Source organism: Aythya ferina, assembly GCF_964211825.1.
Source record: "Aythya ferina genome assembly, chromosome: 21".
Lineage (NCBI taxonomy): Eukaryota > Metazoa > Chordata > Aves > Anseriformes > Anatidae > Aythya > Aythya ferina.
The window spans coordinates 1,056,260-1,077,203 of NC_140319.1; the positions used below are offsets into that span (position 1 = coordinate 1,056,260).

General features: G+C 55.5%; 2 protein-coding genes across 5 annotated transcripts in view; both read left to right on the forward strand.

Moving 5' to 3' along the window:
- PLEKHM2 (pleckstrin homology and RUN domain containing M2) overlaps positions 1–17,992 on the forward strand; it is a 30,680-nt gene extending 12,688 nt beyond the window's left edge. Inside the window, exons 2-21 of one of the 4 annotated variants that reach the window (XM_084494853.1) lie at positions 1,313–1,419; positions 1,608–1,717; positions 2,626–2,725; positions 3,231–3,318; positions 3,731–3,917; positions 5,721–5,849; positions 6,235–6,294; positions 9,357–9,591; positions 10,821–11,606; positions 11,917–11,986; positions 12,086–12,176; positions 13,330–13,394; positions 13,724–13,812; positions 14,222–14,354; positions 14,443–14,633; positions 14,923–14,988; positions 15,519–15,678; positions 15,963–16,142; positions 16,223–16,339; positions 16,729–17,992. In XM_084494853.1, the coding sequence (XP_084350979.1) occupies positions 1,313–1,419; positions 1,608–1,717; positions 2,626–2,725; positions 3,231–3,318; positions 3,731–3,917; positions 5,721–5,849; positions 6,235–6,294; positions 9,357–9,591; positions 10,821–11,606; positions 11,917–11,986; positions 12,086–12,176; positions 13,330–13,394; positions 13,724–13,812; positions 14,222–14,354; positions 14,443–14,633; positions 14,923–14,988; positions 15,519–15,678; positions 15,963–16,142; positions 16,223–16,339; positions 16,729–16,866 (3,102 nt within the window). In that variant the 3' untranslated portion in view covers positions 16,867–17,992. The remainder of the gene's footprint in view (positions 1–1,312; positions 1,420–1,607; positions 1,718–2,625; positions 2,726–3,230; positions 3,319–3,730; positions 3,918–5,720; positions 5,850–6,234; positions 6,295–9,356; positions 9,592–10,820; positions 11,607–11,916; positions 11,987–12,085; positions 12,177–13,329; positions 13,395–13,723; positions 13,813–14,221; positions 14,355–14,442; positions 14,634–14,922; positions 14,989–15,518; positions 15,679–15,962; positions 16,143–16,222; positions 16,340–16,728) is intronic. The other 3 variants (XM_084494854.1, XM_084494855.1, XM_084494856.1) reach the window with 3 other exon arrangements.
- Positions 17,993–18,652: 660 nt separating this feature from the next.
- Positions 18,653–20,930, forward strand: SLC25A34 (solute carrier family 25 member 34). The gene is made up of 5 exons (XM_084495371.1): positions 18,653–19,191; positions 19,816–19,881; positions 20,210–20,362; positions 20,496–20,630; positions 20,713–20,930. Exons 1-5 carry the CDS (start codon positions 18,715–18,717, stop codon positions 20,893–20,895), a joined length of 1,014 nt encoding a protein of 337 aa, XP_084351497.1. The 5' UTR covers positions 18,653–18,714; the 3' UTR covers positions 20,896–20,930.
- The last annotated feature ends 14 nt before the right edge of the window (positions 20,931–20,944 follow it).

Genomic DNA, 20,944 nt, shown 5'->3' on the forward strand with positions numbered 1-20,944 from the left:
TGAGGCTTCGTCCTGGGTGAGTAACTCCTTCGTTCTCTGCCTGAATGCCAGGCGTGTCTGAGACAGGGACCTAAATACATCTCTAAGCTCTAGGGGCAGGAGAAGCCTGGGAAGGAATATGTGTGTAAGGGGATTTCTAGTGGCTGATTTTGCAAAAACAAAAAGTAGTTTTTGCCTCATCAACCCTCTGGGACTGTTGTCAGCGGAGTGCATGGCCAGCACGGACCTCAGAGCTGGCTTTGCCAACCCCTTGCAGCTGTGGATGGGTTAACTGGAGATGAGTCGAGCCACCCAGATTTTTGAGAAAGCAGCAACCAGATGATGTCGTGCCTAGTGGTGATGCCACACAGAGGGATCGGGGTGAATCGGGCTGCCTTTGTCCCTTTGTCTTCATCCGCACTGCCTAAGCAGGCTGTGCCTCTGCTCCCTCCATGTCCCCGGCAGCCAGGCAGTCCCTTGCAGCCTGCCCCTGACACTCTGGGAGGACCGGGGCAGCTCTTGGCTGCCTGGCATCGATCCCCAGCATCTCAGCGGTTACTGAAGCCGTCTGTGACAAGAAAACCTTGGTCTCTTCCCGGGATGCTGGAATTGCACGGGGTGTCACCCAGATATGGCACACAGCACGTGTGCAGCAGTGGGTGAAACAGGCAGGTGCTGTGTTACTTCTTGCCAGCTTTGTCCTGCTGATTGCAGACTCGCTGATGGATCGCTTAGGTCCATTGTGATTATCTGGGAAGAACAAAGCAGACTTTATTTGGTAAGAACTGCCCATGGGTGATGTGACAGCAGCAACCTGTCCTCCCCTCCTTCTGCTGGACTCAGATCAACTTTTGCACCTGGAAGCAAGGTTTCTCCTAGCCCAGGGTTTCCCATGGCAGGACCCTGAGACCTAGGAGGGGACTTGCAGCAGAGTCAGGAGCAAAGCCCAGAGCCCTGACTGATTTCTGTTCTGAACCACTTGGCAATGGCTGCACTGCTGTAGTGTTAGCTGTGAAGGAGGAGGCTGTGCAGCCCAGCCTGCCAGCTCAGCAAACGGGGATGGTGTTTGTGTGGCTGTGCTGCTGACATGTCCCTGAATTGTGCGTGGATCTCAGTGAGTTAAATTCTCTATATAATTTACTGCCATACAGTTCTCTTAAAACCAACTGCTGCACCCTGTAAGTAACCTGCATCAAGGTTACTGCAAGCTAAGAGAGGGGGAAAAAAAATATTAATGCTGTATGTGAGTGTCAGCAATGCTACCTGTGAGTGTCAGCATATCCAACTGTCTCCTCTGTTGGGGTGTTTCATCCATTGTCTCTCTTCTTTGCAGCTGCAGAGCTACTTTGCTGCCTGTGAAGATGAGACGCCAGCCATCAGAAACCATGACAAGGTCCTGCAGCGGCTCTGTGAACATCTGGACCATGCTCTGCTCTATGGGTAAGTGTTGAGCCTGCCTCTGGGTTTCCTGCATGTGCTTAGATGCTTTTCACTCTGCTTTGCTTGTGGACATGCATGTAGCATGTTGCAGGGGCTCGTCTCAGCATGGGGAAACTATCTGGGCAGCAATTGGGATGGGGGTAAGAAAGCCCTCACTTAACCTTTTCTGGGCCCTTCTCTTCTTCCAGACTGCAAGATCTTTCCTCAGGCTACTGGGTGCTGGTCGTGCACTTCACCCGCCGTGAAGCCATCAAACAGATAGAAGTGCTTCAACATGTGGCCACCAACCTGGGACGCAGTGAGTGTTTGCAGACACTGCCCTGCCTCTGAGGGCAAACTTCAGCCTGGGAACATCCAGCAGGCAGCCTGGGAAGGTTGTAGTGGCTCATGCTTAAGGGCTGGGGACCAGGTGGCTAGCAGGCAGCTTAGGGCCGAGTCCAGCTCACCTTGCTCAGGCCCAGAAGGTGGGAATGCTGTTGTCCTGCATTATGGCTCTAGAAATATCGCAGCCTTGTCTCTAGGTCTAGGTCACTGCTTCTGCTGCCACGAATCCAAAGCAACTGCTGCGCTGTGCTCTCAAGAAGGGTTTATGGCAGATAGGAGACATCACCTCTCTTGCCCCAGAATGTCTCACTCTAGCTGTCGTTTGCCTGATGCTGCTTCTCCCTTGCTGCAAGATCTCTGTAGCAGATGTTTGGGACCATCAAGGCCACAGGACGGTCGGTGCCCAGAGACCTCCTTTCTGCCTGATTCTCCCAACACCCTTCATCTCCCACGTCCTGTACCGGTGAGAGCAGAGCTGAGCACAGACTCCGCCATCACCTCTCTGCTCCAGCCTTTATGTAATACCTCAAATTGCACCTGTGATGATTCAGAGCGATTCTCCCTCCGTCTCTCCTGGCTGGCAATCCTGCTGGAACTGCCAGCAGGGCCCCATCACGCTATAGGGGTGTAGTTGTGTCCTCTTCTCTACTGGCTGCCATGCACACTCTTATTCTTCTTTCTACTGCAAGTCATGAATCTGTCCATTCATCCCCCTCTGGCGTTCTTCCCACAGATTTTCCCAACAGCCAGTTGCTCCCCTCAAATGATATGAATGTGAATGAACAATCTCATGTGTTTTAACAGATCTGTGATTATTTCCAGGCTTGCTTTGCTTCTCAGGCACTTCCCTGCAGTTCAATCACTCTTCCGCTTTGTTTACAGGCCGGGCGTGGCTGTACCTAGCCCTCAACGAAAACTCATTGGAGAGTTATTTGAGGCTGTTCCAGGAGAACCTAAGCCTGCTGCATAAATACTACGTCAAGTGAGTATGCTTGCTCATTCTTTTTTGGGGCTCTTGTTGGCATCCCTCCTTGTCAGAAGCAAGAAATGCCAGTGTGGGAGCGAAAAGTTGGTCAGGGTCTGATCATTTGCAGAGGTGTTGTGTGCTTAATGCAAGGGTCCCTGATGTGGAGGCACTGTCCTGGAAGAGATGCTTCCAGGCTCTCTTATATTTACTGCTTTTATTCCCAATCCCAGGCATATTCTTTATACTCTTCCATGCCTTCCAAGAAGCTCTCGACCCAGCTCTAGTAGACACCTGAAAATCTGGCTCTAGAGTGACTTGGGGACAGTGTGTAGTAAATGCTTGTGTGCTCTCAGAGCCTTAAGCTTGGCCATTGCTCTTAGAAAGGTGGCAAGCAGACAGCCTACAGCTCTGGGGCTGTTTACAGTGTAGCTCAGGGACATGTCACCAAAATTAAGAAAACAGAAGTTGTTTTTTCTCTCTTCCACAGCTCTAAAGCTCTTCTGTTTTATCCATGTTGCAGGAATGCGCTGGTTTGCAGTCACGATCACTTGACCTTGTTCTTAACGCTGGTGTCTGGGCTGGAGTTCATCCGCTTTGACTTGGATCTGGTGAGGGGCAGTGTGTTACCTGTCTGCCTGCTGTGCCTCTGGGGCAGCGGGTGTGTTGAGTGGGGTGAGGGGTCCTGGCTGTCACACATCCCACTGCCTGGTCCAAGGCACTTTTTCGCTGGCAGTCCTCTTGTTGAAAATGTGATGTTCCCAGATTGACAGGGGTGTAGGGGAGTCACATTTGCAAGTTTAGTACGAAGTGCTGGCATCCCTCCAGGTAAATAGAGGTGCACACAAGGCTACTGCCTGACCCTCGGTGTCGCAGTGAAAGAGGAGGGAACTGTCAGGTTTCCTGTGAAAGAGGCAGAAACGGACGGTCAGAGGCCATTCAAGGCAGTGCCATCATTTCGTCTGTGCAGTTAGCTGTGTGCGGTGACTCAGACCCTGACTCACTCCACACTCTCCTCTGCAGGACGCTCCTTACCTGGATCTGGCCCCGTACATGCCAGATTACTACAAGCCTCAGTACCTTTTAGACTTCGAGGACCGCCTGCCCAGCTCCGTGCACGGCTCGGACAGCCTGTCTCTCAACTCCTTCAACTCTGTCACCTCCACCAACCTGGAATGGGACGACAGCGCCATCGCTCCCTCCAGTGAAGGTAAGTGGTCTGAGAGAGCAGAGGCGAGGCACTGGCCTCCTGTTTTTGTCAGGGCTGTGTGTTCCCACACTGCCATCAGCTGAGCTGCTGGACCAGACGAGCTACCAAATGATGTAGCAAATGATGGGCTGGAAGAGACCAAAGAACCCCAGAAGTCAGGCTGTGAGCCTCCCCCATCTTGCATTAGGAGGTACAGCCAGAGGAAATGAGGGGGATGTAAGCTGCAGACAGACACATTGCCTGCAGTTGGGAGGGGCAAACTTCCCATGCTAGTTACCTGAGGCTGCAGTTCCATACAAGGGTGTGTTTTTGTAAGAACTGGTGATATCTCCCCATGGGGTGAAAACTGTGCCCATTTCTGAACATTAACAGTTCAGTATGCACGGCTGCAGAGGACCTTTTCTAACTGCTTGTTTTGCAGTTGAGAGACACAAATAATTTGGAGGATATAGAGAGTAGTTTCCAAAGTCTTCTCTCCATGTCTGAAGGAAAAGCAGCCAGTGGTCTCAGAGATGCTGTTTTTTTCTCTTTAGGTATCTTACCTTGAGCAGGCTGATGAGTTATGATGCTCGCACCCTTATGTGTATCACAGAGGGCTCGGCCGTGTTGGGTGTTGTTCCTGATGAAGTGAGAAAATGTGCCTTGTGCCTACCTCCTCAGCCCACTTCAGGCTGGAACAGGCAGCTCTTATGCTACATGAAACATGTTCACAAAGGAACATTTCGGCTACTGTTGTTCCTAATCCGGAATACATTGACCTGGTTCCCTTTTTGATGCCAGTTTGAGGAAAGCAGGATCAGGAGATTCTGGAATAGATGGGGTGCAGTGAATTCAGGACTGTATCCACCTACAGTCAGGTTCCCTCTGAGACAAGGGTCTGCCAGCTGCCTTTTATGTGCAAGGACTGCAGTCCAGAGGAGGAACAGCCCAGGAAGCAAGATGCCGGGATGGGTGTTAGCATCATTTTAGCAAAGGACTTTGAAGTATGGCACTGCTTTGGGCTTTTCTGTGGTGTCTGCACATGTGCTGCATGTGTGAAAGGGTTTGCTTTCAAAGGGAAGGCAGCGAGGCCTCTTGGCTTGCCAGGGTGCACAAGCCAGCACCCTTCCCTGAAGCATCGCATAGCACTTTTGTATCAAAGTCCTGTGTAATTATCCTTCCCAAACAACCCTCAAATCCCCTGCCACACATGACCAGCCCGTTGGTAGCACCCCAGGTAAGTTGGAGACAGTAGAAGAAACCTAGCAGTAAAAGTCATGGGAAGAAGCTCCTCTGTCCCCAGAGGCTGGGAAAAAGCAGCATTCATGTTTCACTGCGTACTGCACCCCTTGTCTTGTACTCCTGTTCCTCCCTTGGCAGAACATGTCTTGGTGCCAATGCACCTCCTAACTGATTGGGCAAGGGGTGTCAAAAGATTTGGCTACATTCACCAACCCACTTGGTGAATGGAAGCTTGGTGCTCAGGTGGGTTTTGGAGTGGAGGTCCAGGAGATCTTGGAGCTAGGTTTTGGCTTTGGCCTCACCACAAGCCATTCTGCGTGTCCAGGCAGTAGTTGTGATCTGTGCCTCAGTTTCCCCATGAGGACAGGGGTTTGGTGCTGGTGTAGAAATGCAGTTCCTTATTGTGAGACCAAGGAGGTGGATGTGTGAGAACCCCAGGGAGAAGGCAGTGCTGCTGGTCCTCCAGTAGGGAGCGGGTTGGGGGTCCAGTGTCTGTCTCTGTTTGAGCAGCCCCTTTCATCTCTGTGGTGTTCTGATCCCATTTAACTTCATTAACCATTTCACTGCTCGTCGTTTCAACAGGAGCATCTCACTTCCCTGGGAATGTAGGTGGAGTTGGGGAATTTAGGATCAGAGGACAAGCTTTGCCCTTTAATCAGACCCCTGGCATTGCAAACATTAATGAGTCAAACAACACGGTATCTGTGGGAGGTAAGTGTGAAGTGGGGAAACTGAGGCACAGAGCACTGAAATTGCTTCCTGAAGGGGATCCCTGGCTAAGAACACAAGCCCTGTGACACCCACCATTTCTTTGTTTTAGCTTTCCAGCAGCTCTCCTGCTGGGGCCTTCATCCTTTGTTGGTCACATCCTAGCTCCTGCAATGCATCCAGCAGTAACAACTGATAGTGCAGCTGGTTTCCATTTGCATTTGTGTTCCCCTACTATGTTCTCATGCGTTTCAGATACCAGTGGAAGATTATTTTGTTTCTCTCCCTTCCCATCTCCCTCCCCAAATCCCTTTTACACTCTCCTCTGTCCCCCTCCCTCCCTACTACTTGTATTTCTAATCCTGAGTTTTATCCCTCGTTTTTGTAGATTATGATTTTGGAGATGTCATTCCAGCAATGCAGTCCATGCCCAGCAGAGACTGGGAAGGTGGGACATACTCATGTGTTAAAACATTTTATTTTTCTCTCTGCATTGCTGCCCCCTGAAGCTTGCTGCATGCTCCCCTCTTCACTTCTTTAACAAATACACACCACATCTCGATGGAATTCAGTAGTGGCAGAAAGAAATAGAAAAGATCCTTTGGGGGGGGCAATTGTGTTTCATCTCCTGTGAGACCATGCGCAGAGCTTTCTCCAGCTCCTCGTGTATCCAGACATGTTCACCTGGCCATATGTCCTGGAGCAGAGGGGTGTTTTCCTGCCTCTGACTATGCCTCTGTGTCTTCTAGATGTCTTTTGCCCTTGCACTCTGCGCAGCAGATGTGAGGCTGAAGTTTCAAGTGTAGTGCTCTGACTGCTCAGTGCGTTATGGCCTGTGTTGGTAGAGGAGCCTTACACCACATTACAAAAGCAAAGTTGCAAAATTGCCCCTTCTTTGAAGCTGGCATGCAGAGATCAGCAGCCATCTGAAACGTGTGACAGTGCCAGCTGATCTGACACCAGATCAGCACACACAGGGTGCTGATTGAAAAACTGATCCACGTTCATTGATTTCCCGAAAGTCCTGGAAAACAGATGAACTAATCCTGTCTACTTTATTTTTGGGCCTTGTGTGGAGATTAATCTGGGACGTTTTGTTTTCCTTGGACCCTATGCCCTGTGTCACAACATCTCTCTTGAAGCCATAACGTGCACTACATGGCTGGGCTCAGTTTGGGTTACTATTTTTTTTGTTTGTTTTTTCCTTTTTTCCTCTTTTAGTACTTCTTACGCCAACATGTCAGCTATTTATGGCCTTCATGCTCAAGAGCATACACCCATTTTAGAGGAGTTTGTTCTCCTTGCTCCACGTGCAGTCCATAGACCCCCTGTGTATCGTTTATGCTTCACAGGAGTAGGAAATCTCTCTGTTTTACCCCTGGAGCAAATACACGCACACTATGTCCTTTGTAACTAAAAGCTGCAGCCAGAATTACTTTGGCCAGTGCTACCTGAGTATTTGGGAATACTCTGCCTGAATTCCATGTAGATGGCTCTTGGGCTCTAACACACTCCTCTCATCTTCTTTCTTACCCCACGTATAGAGATGCTCACTTTTGTCATTGTGGTAGTGTGAGCTGGGCATGTTGCCTTCAGCTTCTCCTCCCTGCAGCAGGGACAAGGACTGGTGAGCTCCTCCAAATCCAGTTTCTCTGTTCAAGCAGGGTCTTGAGTGGCAGAAGTGGGCTTGGGTTGTCTCTGAGCACCTGGGTAGGTCACAGTGGTCATAGCTGGTCTAGTGTGTCCCTGACACCTGAGCATACATCTAAAGGGAACAAACCATGTTTCCAAACACAACACCCAATAAACGACCTAACTGTGGGTGCTGTGTGCAGGCTGGGAGCCACCAGGGGACATTGGACACATCCCTCTAGCTTTTGGAGGTGTATGCAGGTCCTGGTTGCAAAGTGGTGCCAGTGCAATCTGCCACTGCTCCAGGCTCAGGGCTGTTGAGGCCAAGTAGACCTCAACCACAGCTAACTTGGCATCTTAACCCCCCAGGTGAGCTTCCTGCTGCGTTCCTTGCCATTTATACACAGAGCAGGGGGTTGAGAAAGTTTGACCTGTTCCCTGTTTTTCAGCATTTGGAGCGAAACTGTCTTTTGGACAAATATATATATTTTTTTTTTTTTGTCTTAACAGAACCAACAATGTTTAGGCAAAGTGACATTCATAGAGGCTAGAAGATGAAAGGGATGAATATCTTCTAAATGTTTTATTTTTCCCTCTCCTTCAATGTGGTCATTAAAAAATGTACCTCTTTGCTTCCTTTTATACAGTTTACACACTCCGTACTGCAGGACAGGCATTTCAGCAGGAACAAAGCAGCATTTTGAAATTGGCCCTGCCAAAACTGCTTTTATTAGATCTTATTTTTACTAGAAACTTAATTTCCTAACTCAAAACCTACACCCCCTGAATCAGTTTCCTGGGGTTTTCATTCAGAAGGGGTTTCCCTGCATACCATGAGGTTTCTAGTTGTTTGAGGGAGTGAACGGTGTCGGGGAGGAGAAAGGCATGGTCACCTTCCTCTAACCCTGACTTTGTGGATGATAATGCTGAGCATGACTGCTGTAGCCCTTCTCTGCTGCTTCTTTTACTTCTGAAGACTAACATGGGCCAGGCTGGTTGTGCTACAACCTGTCTGTGCAGCCTGCTGTCCTTGGGAATGCTGTGTTCCCTTCTCCGTGCTCCAGTCCCCGTGTCGTGCAAGCAGAGGAAAGCAGCCGGCTCCGTCAGGCGTGCCGTAGGGACCATTGCTTCACGGGCTGGCTCCGTGTCTGCCCTTACAGCTGAGCAAGCATCTTCCTGGGACCCAGTTGCAGGGAAGAAGGCGGTGCTGAGCACTGTGGGGAACCCTGTCTGCCTGGCTGAGCCTGCTATCCCAGCCCTGGGGAACTTCTGATGAACAAGGGGGGCTTCTGACAGTACACGTGCAGCCATTTGGTGTAACATGCTGCTGATCTCCGTGCCTCCACTCAAGGTGGAGGTGCCTGTGACCATTGGGATGGGAACATTGCTCCCTGTGCTTGTTAGCAGAGCTAAGGAGTCATGGCAGCTTGACCACACAAGCCCAATACCACGGTAGGTGCAGTTATTTCCACTTAACTTCCCCTGGGCACTTTAGCTGCTGTCATCTTGCAAAGGAGTGCCATGGCCCCAAGACCCCTTGGTTCTTTCCTGGGGATGCTTCCTCTAATTCCTGATCCAGATGCAGGCTCCTGAGTGACCGAGCTGTTATTTCCAAGCATTTTCTAAATTGCAGCGATGTTTTGTACCCTGGTCTCTGTCCTGCCTTGCAAGGAGCCTGCTGTCTGCAGCAATCTTTGAAGTGCTAAGCGGAGCCAACGGGGCTCTGCTGGTGCTGGGGTTGGTGCCTCTGGGAGCAGCGGGGAGACTACTTGGTGCCTTGAGACCCCAGCACGCAGCTTTGCTTTATTTGACATGATTCAGTTCTTACAGGGTGCCCTGGCTGATGCTAATCCCACTTTTCCCTTCTTGTCTTTGCAGATGGAGATCTCACAGACACGCTCAGCTGCCCACGTTCTACTGCCTCGGAGGCAAATGGCAGCAAGGCCTCCATGAAAAGCCCAACGCAGCGCTATAACCCCTTCAATGAGGAAAAAGCTGACACACTGTCCTCCACTGAGACCACCCCAGTGCACACGGCTTCCCTGGAGAAGGCAGAAGCTACCCCTGAAGGAACAGACCAGTCCGAGAGCTGCACAGAGCTAGAGGTCATCAGGTGGGGACAGAGCTTCCTGGCCTAGAAACACACCCTCCAGAGTCATCTGTCACTAGGGACTGGTGATGTGTCACCCCCTTCTAGCCCAGCAGAGACATTATCTGTTATGCAGCCTTCATAAAATCAGGAGGCAGTGGGTTTTTTTGTTTTGTTTTTAATTCTAGACACCAGGTGGTCCTCCGTAAGTGTTAGCAGGGCTGGTTCCTTGGGGCTGTAGAGCTACAGACTGGCTCAGCAGAAACACCTTTGCCCAACAGTCTGTATTAGAGAGCTCAAAGGACTCTGCGGGCTTTTATTGTAAGCTTTCTCCAGTGGGTGGCAGGTTTGCAGTAACTCTGGGTCTTAGATCTTCCATCCTTCCTCTTGTTTGTCAATAAGCTGGGGCTAAACCTGTTGGGGGAGATGTGTCCACAGACCTGTTGGCCGGTATTTGACTCCTCGCGGAGGAGAGCCTTAGGGGTCCCTCTGAGCCCTTAAACCTAGACAAAAAGTACAAGGCTCTGTCTGCTTATGCCTGGGGATGGAGGCACCCCAAAACCAGCTCAGCAGGCCTGTGCTTTGGTCTCATGCCTGTTTTTCCTGGGAGGTGCAGAGCAGACATCTGTGAGATGAGGTACATTGCACCCTGTGCTCTGGCAGACGTGTGGGAAGGGAACCACACCATGCTTGCTTCCCAAACAAGAGGGCCGCAGTGTGAAGTGACCCAGCAGCAGCTTGGTGCTGTGGAAGGCCCGAGTATTTCCTGGTGTGCCATTCGTTTACAGCGGGCTGCAGGCTGCATCTCCCTCTTCTGGCAGCTGGGGACATGGCATTCCCACATCCTCTTCTTTCTCCAGAACCCTTCTCCCTCCCCAGTGTCCTGTTCTCAGTGATTCCCCCCTCACCAGTTCAGCTCTGTATCCACTTGTGATGCATTTTGCAGCTAAAGGAAACCCAAGATGCATCCAGCAAGGGAATGCCTCTCTTCTTTCTTTAAATAGGTGGGAAACTGTCTCCATACCTTGTGGTGTGTCTGCCTTCCTTGTGACGGCTGGCGTGGAGACTGAGGCAGTGGGGCTCTGTGTGGCTGCACACTGAGCAATGTTCTTGATATGCAAGTTTCTCTTTGATAGGGAAAATTACAGAGGAAGATTGTTGAAAAAGGGTAGGACCCTGGACCACTACCTGTGTTTTGCACGGCCTAAGCAGACAAAGACAAGTGATATTTGTGCTGGTCTTTCACCATGCAGGTTAGCCAAGAAAAAGAAAACAGGCAAGAAGAAGAAAGCAAAGCCAGAGGAGCCAACGAACACACCTGTGCCCACAGTGCCCAAGACCAGCACGCAGCAGGCCAGTGGAGACAGCGGCGTGAACGGGCTGAGCGACAGAGAAGACTCCCAGAGGGATGACGGTCCTGCTGGCCCGGCTGGGGAGCCGAGCCCGGGTGGGCAGGAGGAGGGTCGTGAGCGCTCTGCCCTCAGCCAGCTGGCTTTGCGCATCCCTGAGATGAAGGACACGTCCATGGAGAGCGTGGGGCAGCCGCTGAGCAAGGTGATGGACAGGCTCAATGGGCAGCTGGACCCGGGTGGCTGGAACGCCCCCCTCGAGCCCCCCGGGCAGTCCTTTCGGACTGGCACGCCAGGGGAGACCCCAGATGGATCGTCCTCTGGCGACTTTAGTGAGGGGATTTCAGCCCCCATGGACTTCTACCGCTTTACCGTTGAGAGTCCAAACGCTGCTGCACCAGGTGGTGGCCACCATGACACTCCAGGGCCTGGCCAACCGCCACATGTTTCTGGTAGCCCTGAGGCTCCTGAAGAAGAAGAAAGCGGAGAGAGAGAAGCAGTTGGGGCAGTAGAAGAGTCTGGAGGGGTGAGCGTTGAACCCCAAAGTGGTCATACAGCCCCCACCAATCCTGAGGCTGTCCGTGAGCAGAAGAAGGAGCAGCCCAGCCCTTCCCTGAGCAGCGCTGAGGACTCTGGGGTGGAGGAAGGTCAGGGCAGCCCTTCAGAGCTGACTCACCCTTCAGAGTTCAGGTGAGGATGGGTTTGCTCAGCTCAGTGTACGGAGTCCATGCGAGCACAGAGTCCGTCTTCCAAACATGAACAACTGCCAGTGCTCAAGCTGGTGCTTTTCTCTTTGCCCTCTGTTTGGGAGGGCAAAACCCATATTTTTCCAGGATAAAGATGATGCTTAAGGGGTCACAAGGTGATGGTCGTGGCCTTAGGAGACAACAGATGCCCTAATAATGCACAAGTTCACTAAGGAAGGGGATTTGCCCTTCCTGGACCTGCCCAGCCCTACAATCTGTGTCCATCCTTCAGCCTCTTCTGTCTCTCTTCACAGGGTGGATAACAACCATCTGCTCCTGCTGATGATCCATGTCTTTCGGGAGAACGAGGAACAGTTGTTCAGGGTAAGGTGGGCACAACTCGGGGGGAACCTGATTGATCTCCTGCAGAGGGCCTGCTCTGCCTGTGTTAGCTGTGTACTGAGAACTCCTCTCTCCACGCAGATGATCCAAATGAGCACCGGGCACATGGAGGGGAACTTGCAGCTGATCTACGTCCTGCTGACAGATTGCTATGTGTACCTGATCCGGAAAGGTATCCCACTGGACTCCACTCATTGGGGCTGCTACAGCAGCCTGCAGGACTCTCAATTTAGCTGGGACATAACCCCTGGGAGGCCTGGGACTGAGGACTGGAGGGAGCGAGGCTCACTTGCCTGATTCATGGCTTGCTCAGTGATTAGGGCTTCGTAACATCTGTTTAATATCTTTGTCAGTGACATTGACAGTGAGATAGTATGCACCCATGGCAGGTTTTCTGATGGCACCAAGTTGTGTGGTGCAGTCCACATGCTGGAGGGAAGAGATGCCACCTAGAGGGACCTGGGCAGGGCTGAGAGATTGGCCTGTGCAAGCCTCATGAGGTTCAGCAAGGCCAGCACAAGGTCCTGCATCTGGGCTGGGGCAATCCCAAGCATAAATACAGGCTGGGCAAAGAATGGTTTGAGAGCAGAATGGATTGGGGCTGGTGCTTGACAAGAACTTCAGTGGGAGCCAGCAATGTGCGTGTGCAGCCCAGAAGGCCAACCGTACCTTGGGCTGCATCAAAAGCAGCAGGGCGAGGGAGGGGATTGTCCCCCTCTGCTCTGCTCTCGTGAGACCCCACCTGGAGCAGGACAGGCTGAGGGAGCTGGGGTTCAGCATGGAGAAGAGAAGGCTCTGGGCAGACCTTACAGCGGCCTGCCAGTACCGAAATGGGGCTACAGGAAAGCTGGGGAGGGATTGTCAGGGGGTGTGGTGATAGGATAAGGGGTAATTTAGATTAGAGATAAGGAAGAAATTTTGTACTATGAAGGTGGTGGGGCACTGGCACAGGCTGTCCAAAGAAGCTGTGGATTCCCCATCCCTGGAAGTGTTCAAGGCCAGGTTGGATGGGGCTTTGTGCAACCTGATCTAGTGGGAGGTGGCATGGAGGGTTGGAATCTTTAAGGTCCCTTCCAACCCAAACCATTCTATAACTCATCAGTCCTTGCCAGTTCCCTCATGTCCCCAGGAGCAATGGCAGTAACAGCAAGGAGCTCTGTTTAACTTGTCCCCCAGGAAGCCCTGGGACGCGTGCCCTGCATCTCTGTGCTGCTGGGGCCGTGGCTGGGCTTGCAGGTCCATCGCTGCTGCTGTGCAGTGGCCTGGATGCAGGCAGTGCAGGGCTCCTTTGCCCCCATTCATGCTGCTCTTTGTCTCTGTGCCAGGGGCAGCGGAGAAGCCGTACATGGTGGAGGAGGCTGTTTCCTACAATGAGCTCGACTACATTTCTGTGAGTGCTGGGGGGGGAAGCAGGGGGAGAGCAGAGGTCAGTGCCCACCTCTCTGGCTGTAGAGATGTCAGCAGCAACATGGTGGGGTGTTTCTGTGGGGCTCTCTGTCCATGGGGAGTGTTTTGGCCAGTGAGTTCCTGAGATACAGAGAGCTAAAAGTGCTTCCCCACCACATGCCCCCTCTGTGGATGCCCAGCTTGTTTGTGTCTCTGCATGGGCAGCAGAGCAGCTGCTGACCTCCTTCCCTGGGGCCAGGATGCCAGGTTCAGCCCTGCTTCGCTACCCTTTGTCCTCCGTCTCGCTTCCTTAACCGGTCGTATGTGGCGCAGGTTGGGCTGGATCAGCAGACGGTGACCCTGGTGTGCACCAATCGGAGGAAGCAGTTCCTGCTCGACACCGCGGACGTGGCTCTCACAGAGTAAGTGGGTACCACATGGCGAGACGTGACACCTTCCTCCCAGGGCGTGGGAGCACAAGAGACTCCTATAACACCCCCTCACAACAAATGTCCTACAACCAGCAGGGATTTGGGGTTTGGTTTGGTGCCACTAGCCTTTCTTCGCCTTACTGGTTGAGGGAGGTGACTTGCATGGTCATACTGAGGTCTGGGTTGGAGATGGGTGTCCATCCCCCAGCTGTCTCACCCATCTTCCTGAAGCTCAGACTTTGCAGCCACTGTTGTCTCTGGTCTGTAAGCTGATTTCCAGACCTTTCGGTCTGGAAGACCAGAGCCCCACATGAAAGGGGAACCACTTTGGCATCAGAGCATGTGAAGTTCATGAGGGGCTGTCTGCCCTGGCCTAATCAGGGATCTGTCTCCCTCTCAGGTTCTTTCTGGTCTCCTTGAAGTCAGCCATGATCAAGGGGTGCCGAGAGCCCCCCTACCCCAGTATCCTCACCGATGCCACCATGGAGAAACTGGCACTTGCAAAATTCGTGGCCCAGGAGTCCAAGTGCGAGGTGAGTTTGGCTGTCACAGCTGTCACCAAACATGGTGCAGTGTCACGCTGAACACCCTCCCATTCACATCTCTGCCTGTCTCTCGCAGGCCTGCGATGTGGTGGTGCGTTTCTACGGCCTTGTTCACTGGGAGGACCCCATGGATGAGGCACTGGGACCCTCTGCCAACAGCTACACCTCTGCTGAAAACACGGTCACAAAGGATGGCATCCTGCACTACAAGGCGGGCACCTCGTACCTGGGCAAAGAGCAGTGGAAGACCTGCTTCGTGGTGCTCAGGTGGGTGCCGAGGCCATGGGTGGAGGCTGGAGTTGGTTGGGGCTCATTGGAGAAGACATTAGACCCGTTTGATGTTGCTGCAAACTCCTGCTGCCCAGGAGCAGCTTGGGAGGAGGAGAGAGCCCATCTCAGCACCTGGGAGCCTGAGATAAAGCCCCCCATTGTGGCTGCTGCCAGCAGGAACACAACCCCATGGGGCTGTGTGTGTAGAGGGCTAGGCAGGAGTGGCTGTGGGACCAGCAGAGCTGAGCTGCCTCCAGTGACCATCTTTCATCTTCCTAAATGGCAGCAACGGGATCTTGTACCAGTACCCCGACCGCACCGACGTCACGCCTTTGCTCTCCATCAACATGGGGTAAGTAGCTGGTGGGTTATAGTGCCCAGGCTCAGCAGGGCTCCGCAGGGTCTGGGATCAGTAGCTCCTTGGGATGTTCAGGGAGGTGCTTTGGGGCAGAGGGTGATATAGGCCATGCTGCAGGACGTTTGCATGTCAGTGGCTGGGTAGCAGGACTCCCTGCTCACTCCTGGATGCACGCAGATTCCTGCTTGGATTGGGCCTGATGCATGCAGCTGGAGATGGGCTCATTTCCTCCTGCTTTTTACGTGCCAAGCTGCCTGTTTGCTGGGGAGCTGGCCCACGAAGGGCTGAGATCCTCCTCCAACAGCTACACGGGGACACCTGCACCAAACTCAGCTCTGGCTCTACTACAATGTGTAGAGATGGAGGCCATCCTTGGAGCAACCACAAGGGATGTGGCAGACGGGAAGGCAGCCCCTGCGGAGAATGGGGGTGGTAGACAGCACCGGGAGGGCGGGTGGAGGCAGGGGCTGCTATTAGGATAGTGCTGGCTGGTCCGTCCTGCTGATCTCCGTCCTCTCTCCCAGCGGTGAGCAGTGCGGGGGATGCCGGCGCTCCAACACCACCGACCGGCCCCACTCCTTCCAGGTGATCCTGACCGACCGGCCCTCCCTGGAGCTGAGCGCCGACAACGAGGAGGACATGGCAGACTGGATGCAGTACTTCTGCCAGGCTGTCTCCAAAGGGGTGAGCCGGGGATTGGCCGCAGGCGTGGGCAGATGGACCCCTCCTTCACCCGGAGCCCCTTTGGGCCCAGCCTCCATGGCTCTTCCCGTCATAGGGAATCCAGATCCCCAGGATGGCAAAGCTCAGCCTGAGCACAGCCAGGGTGGAAATGCGGAAGGGACCAGGGAGTGATGTTTTGGGGTCCAGAGGAGGCAGTTTTCTCCTGAGCCAGGAGGGCTTTCCCTCACCAGAGGCACAGGGCCCCTTCCTGCCAGGTTTTAACTCCCCTTCCCCACCCTGTGCAGGTGATCCCCCAGGGTGTTGCCCCTACACCTTGTGTCCCCTGCTGCCTTGTGCTGACGGACCAGAAGGCCTTCACATGCCACGAGGACTGCCAGACAAGCTTCTTCCGCTCACTGGGCACCATGGAGCTGACGGACATCACTGCCATCTCCACAGAGGCCGGCAAGGAGTACTGTATCCTGGTGAGTGTGGTGCTCAGGGGCTGGCCCTGCGCTGGGCTAGGACTGTGGTAGTAATGCCTGGTTTCTCTCTCGGTGTTCAGGAGTTTGCTCAGGACCGCAAGCAGTTCCTGCCCCCCTGGGTGCTCTATTTTAGTTGCACTACAGAACTGGAGAGGTTCCTCTCGGCGCTGAACGCTGCGTGGAGGAACATCTACCAGGTGAGTGTGTGAGGCTGTCACACCCTTCCTACAGCAGCAGGGCAAGTGGGGACCGTGTGCTCTGAGGAAGGTGTGGGTGAATTTTTCCCTGCTTATAGGCAGAGCAAACCCAGCCTTCCTGCGAGAGACAGGAGAGCCACAAAGCTGTGTCTGTGTAACCACGGGATGTGGGATTTAGAGCAGGGGAAATGTTGGAGGTCCTCAACAAGCCAGGCCATGAGCATCCAGCACTGACAAAGGAAGTGGGAAAGAAGATGGGTCGGCCCTGTCTCCCTCTGTCCCCAGTATTCGTGACACAGAGGACTTTTTATGCCTGGTTTTGAGGCGGCTTTGTAATGAGGGGGGAAGAGCTTTGGTTTATCCATGCCTGACTGCTCCGCACATTTCAGGTCGACCTCCTGCACAAGGCCATTCTGGATGCCACTGTCAAGAAGAAGTGCGAGGACGCTCAGAGCCTCATCAACAGCGCCTGGCAGCGCAGCGACAGCCTGTGCCGCGGACGAGCGGAGCGGGACCCCTGGTGTTAGCCCTGGCAGGGGCAGGACAGCTGGTGGGACGCCCTGAGGCGCTTTCAGAGAGCGGGCACAGCACGGAGCCTGTAACCATCTGCCCTGTGGCCAACTGGCACCCCAAACCCTCCTGCCATCGCTCAGTCCCCACCAGCAACGTGCCTGCAGGTGAGGATCCTGCACCCCATCCCCGCCACACTCTGCCTGGAGCCGGGGACGTGCAGCACGTTGGCGGTGCCGCCGCAGGGAGAGGCACGTGGTGACCAGACACTTCGCCATGCTGGAGCCGAGGCCAAGCTTGGCCTCTTTCCCTGTACACCCTGCACCCTGCTCGTCATCCGTCTGCCACGGGGCAAAATAATTTGCCTTTCAAGGAATACCGTACTGGTAGGGAGGGCAGGGTGGGAGCGGGGTGGGCTGGGGTTGGGCACCCACCTGTCGCAGCAGGAGTGGCAGTCAGCGAGGCTTTGTTCATTTTAGAACAGGGTAGGTGGCGGACGTGACGAGACAGGAACACTAAATCACTACCGTGCATGTTTTCTCCTTGCTAATACAATCACCACGTACGGCACCGCTTCGTCTCCTCCTTCCCAGCCCACCTCCGGGCATGGGAACATCTCACCTGGAGCTGGTGCATCCAGACATCACTGTGCTGAGGCTGAGATCTGAGGTGGCGGGCAGGGAACAATGGGAAAGGAAGAGGGAATGGGGCCAAAAGTTTGGCTTTGAATATCGTGGCTGTTTACGAGCGGTACGGTTTTAGGAGATGGCAGAGGCTGGCTCAAGGCTTGGACATGTACTTGGACAAAACCCAGCCGGCCCCACGTGCCGAGGGAGAGAAGGGATCGAGTCCCGTGTTCTTCAAATGTCCTAAGGGCTGTTGTTGTCCTGCCTGGGGCTCTTGGCTCACTTCATCCACCACCGAGGGAGCAGAGGCAGCAGCCCTGTGCTGGACCCATCCCCCTGCCCTCTGCAGTGAGCCCCTTGGGGCACCGTTTGAGCTTTTAAACAACAATACAGAGATCTCATGTAATATATGTTCACAAAGCCTTTTTCTGGGAGGAAACGTATGTGACTGAATGTATCTGTATATACATCTGCTTCCTGTCCCCCTCCCCAAATAAATGTTCATTGGTAACTCGGACCTGGCCCTGTGCCCTGTGGCTGCCTGGGGTCCCCTCGCGTTCCTCCTCGGGGCGATTTTTGAGCCGGGCTTTGGCTTGATGGAGGGAGCCGGAGGCGCTGCGGCAGGGGAGGAGGAAGAGGAGGATGGCGAGGAAGGGGCCGAGCCCCCAGCGGCTTTAACTGTGCGCCGAGGCACCCCCCCCAATAACCCCCTCGTTGGCCGCAAGGTGAAACCCAGCCCCGGCTGTAAAATCAGGGAGCGGGTGGTGGCGGGGCGCAGTGTCCCCTGCAGCCTTTTAGCCCCAAAAGCTCCGATTTCAGGTCCCTGCATGCAGCAGGAGGGGGGCGAAGCTCCCGAGCCCCCGCCGCGGTCCCCAGCGGGGCCGTCCTGGTGCCCCCCCCCGTGGGAAGGCGAGGGGCCGCCCCCGGACCCCCCCTCCCGGCCCTTAATTTTAATTCCCCGGCGTTTTGGGCTGATTTTTTTTTTTTTCCCTCCCATTCGCGCCGCGTCACGCGGGGGGAGGGCACCCAGCGGGGATCTGGCTGCGGGGGGGGGGGGGCGCAGCGCCCGGCTGACCTCTGCCCTATATCCCGGCCCCAAACCGGGGGGCGGCGGCGGGGTGGGTGCGGACCCGAGGCGGGGGGGGGGCTCGCCCAGGGGCGGTGCTCGGAGCCCCCCCCGGTGCCCGCAGGGCGAGGAAGGTGGAGCCTGGCGCCGTCCCCGCGGCGGGCAGGTGCTGCATGGCGGCGGGCACCGGCACCCTCGCCCCCTTCCCCGCCGCCCTGCCCGAATTCCCCTGTCCCCCCCAAAGCAGAGCCCCCGGCCCCCAGGGCTCCCCGGCCGGGGGGGTTCCTCCGGCGGCCGACCTGGTGCTGGGGGCCGCGGCCGGCTGCATGGCCTGCGTGCTCACCAACCCGCTGGAGGTGGTCAAGACGCGGCTGCAGCTGCAGGGCGAGCTGCGCGCCCCCGGCACCTACCCCCGGCCCTACCGGGGCGTGCTGCGGGCGGCGGGGGCCGTCTGCAGGGCCGACGGGCTGCGGGGGCTGCAGAAGGGCCTGGCCGCCGGCCTCCTCTACCAGGGGCTGATGAACGGAGTCCGCTTCTACTGCTACTCCTGCGCCCTGGCCGCCGGCTGGACGGGGTGGCCCGGTGGCACCGTGGTCGCCGGGGCGGTGGCCGGGGCCGTGGGGGCCTTCGTGGGCAGCCCCGCGTACCTGGTGAGTGCTGCGGGGGGGGGCGGCAGAGCTGCCCGGGGGGGATTGGGGGGCTGGGGAGCCCCCCCCCGGATCCTCGAGCATCCCAGCTCTGCATGTCCCCTGTCCTTGTCCCGGCTCGGCTTTGTCCCCGAAACAGAGGGGCTGCATTGTGTGTGCTCGGCATCCCCACCGTCCCCATCCAAGGGTTGCCCCCGGCCCCTTGGTTTGTCACCACCTCCCCCCCTCCTCCTGGAAACCCTCACACAGAGCGCCCACTGTAAGGAAATGTGGGTGCTTTCCCCCTTTTTGGGGGGTTTCTCCCTCTCTTGGGGCACAGAGCGGTCGTGGCTCAAAGGTGAGGGCACTGCAGGTGCCGACAGGGCCCTTTGCCCTGGGGCGGGAGGGGAAAGCGGGGTTCGAAGTCTGAGGAGGGGGGCACAGCTCTGCGCCCCCCCAATACATCTGGGCACACAACATCTGCTGGAGGGGCTCAGATTGACCCTAAAAGCTGCTTTTGTGGCACTAAAGCGAGATGCTGAAGCCCCGGGAGGGATACCAAGCCCTTCCTGGTGCTTTAGCGTAGGGGCAAGGGGGGAAGAGGGGAAATTTGTCACCTGCCGTCACCCGGTGTCACCGTCCCCGCAGGTCAAGACCCACCTCCAAGCCCAGACGCTGGCGGCCGTGGCCGTGGGCCACCAGCACAACCACGAGGTGAGCGGGGTCGGGGTCAGGAGACACGAACCGGCAGCACTCCTGCCATGCGCACACCGGCAGCAGGGAGGTGGGGGGGTGACATGGATTATTTTGGCCAGCGGCTATTTAAAGCTGCTGTTTGGCAGCTCGACCCACACGGGTGCTATAAATAAACGGCGCGGGCTGCGAGGTGGCGCTTGGAAATAATTCACGTGACATTTGCGGGGTGCAGCGACACCAGGCCCAGTGCCACCCGCGTGGTCCCCACGGTGGCTTTGTGGGTGAAAACCAAGGGGGTTTGGGTCCATCACCTTTCCTGTTCACCCCAGATTTTGCCTCTTCCCAGAGCATCTCGGGTGCCTTCGAGAGCATCTACAGGCAGCACGGCGTGGCGGGGCTGTGGCGGGGGGTGACGGGCGCCGTGCCTCGCGTGGCCGTGGGCTCGGCCGCGCAGCTCGCCACCTTCGCCTCCGCCAAGGACTGGGTCTGCGAGCACCAGGTGAGTATCCAGTGATACTGCACCAGTATCCAGCAGGATCCTGCACCAGTATCCAGCACCGGTGAGCATCCGGCATGCACCGGATCCGGCCCCCGAAATACCTGGCTCAGCTGACGGCCGCCACTTCCCGCAGTGGTTCGGGGAGGGCAGCTGGGCCGCGGTGCTGGCGGGGGGCATGGTGAGCGGCGTGGCCGTGGCGGTGACGATGACGCCTTTCGACGTGGTCAGCACTCGTCTCTACAACCAGCCTGTGGACGCTGATGGCGCGGTAAGGCCCTGTGGGGAATTCGGCTTTTTTTCACCCCAGGATGCGTCCAGCGAGGAGCTGCAGCCGCCTCCTCTCTCCGCAGGGCAAGCTGTACCGGGGGTTTTGGGACTGCTTTGTGCAGATCTCCAGCAAGGAGGGGCTGCTGGGCTTGTACAAGGGCATCGGCGCTGTCTACCTCCGCCTCGGCCCCCACACCGTGCTCAGCCTCTTCTTTTGGGACGAGCTCAGGAAGATGGTGCAGCAGCAGCCGCCCCCTGGGCCATAGGAGCTGGCGGCGGTTAATAAAGGGATTTTTTTTTTTTTCTGTTTCGGTG

Excerpts from the sequence above, each read along its gene's own strand:
- SLC25A34 (XM_084495371.1), top strand. The coding sequence starts at position 18,715 with ATGGCGGCGGGCACCGGCACCCTCGCCCCCTTCCCCGCCGCCCTGCCC. Across the intron at positions 19,882-20,209 it reads GCCACCAGCACAACCACGAG|AGCATCTCGGGTGCCTTCGA; the intron begins GTGAGCGGGGTC and ends GCCTCTTCCCAG. Across the intron at positions 20,631-20,712 it reads CTGTGGACGCTGATGGCGCG|GGCAAGCTGTACCGGGGGTT; the intron begins GTAAGGCCCTGT and ends CTCTCTCCGCAG.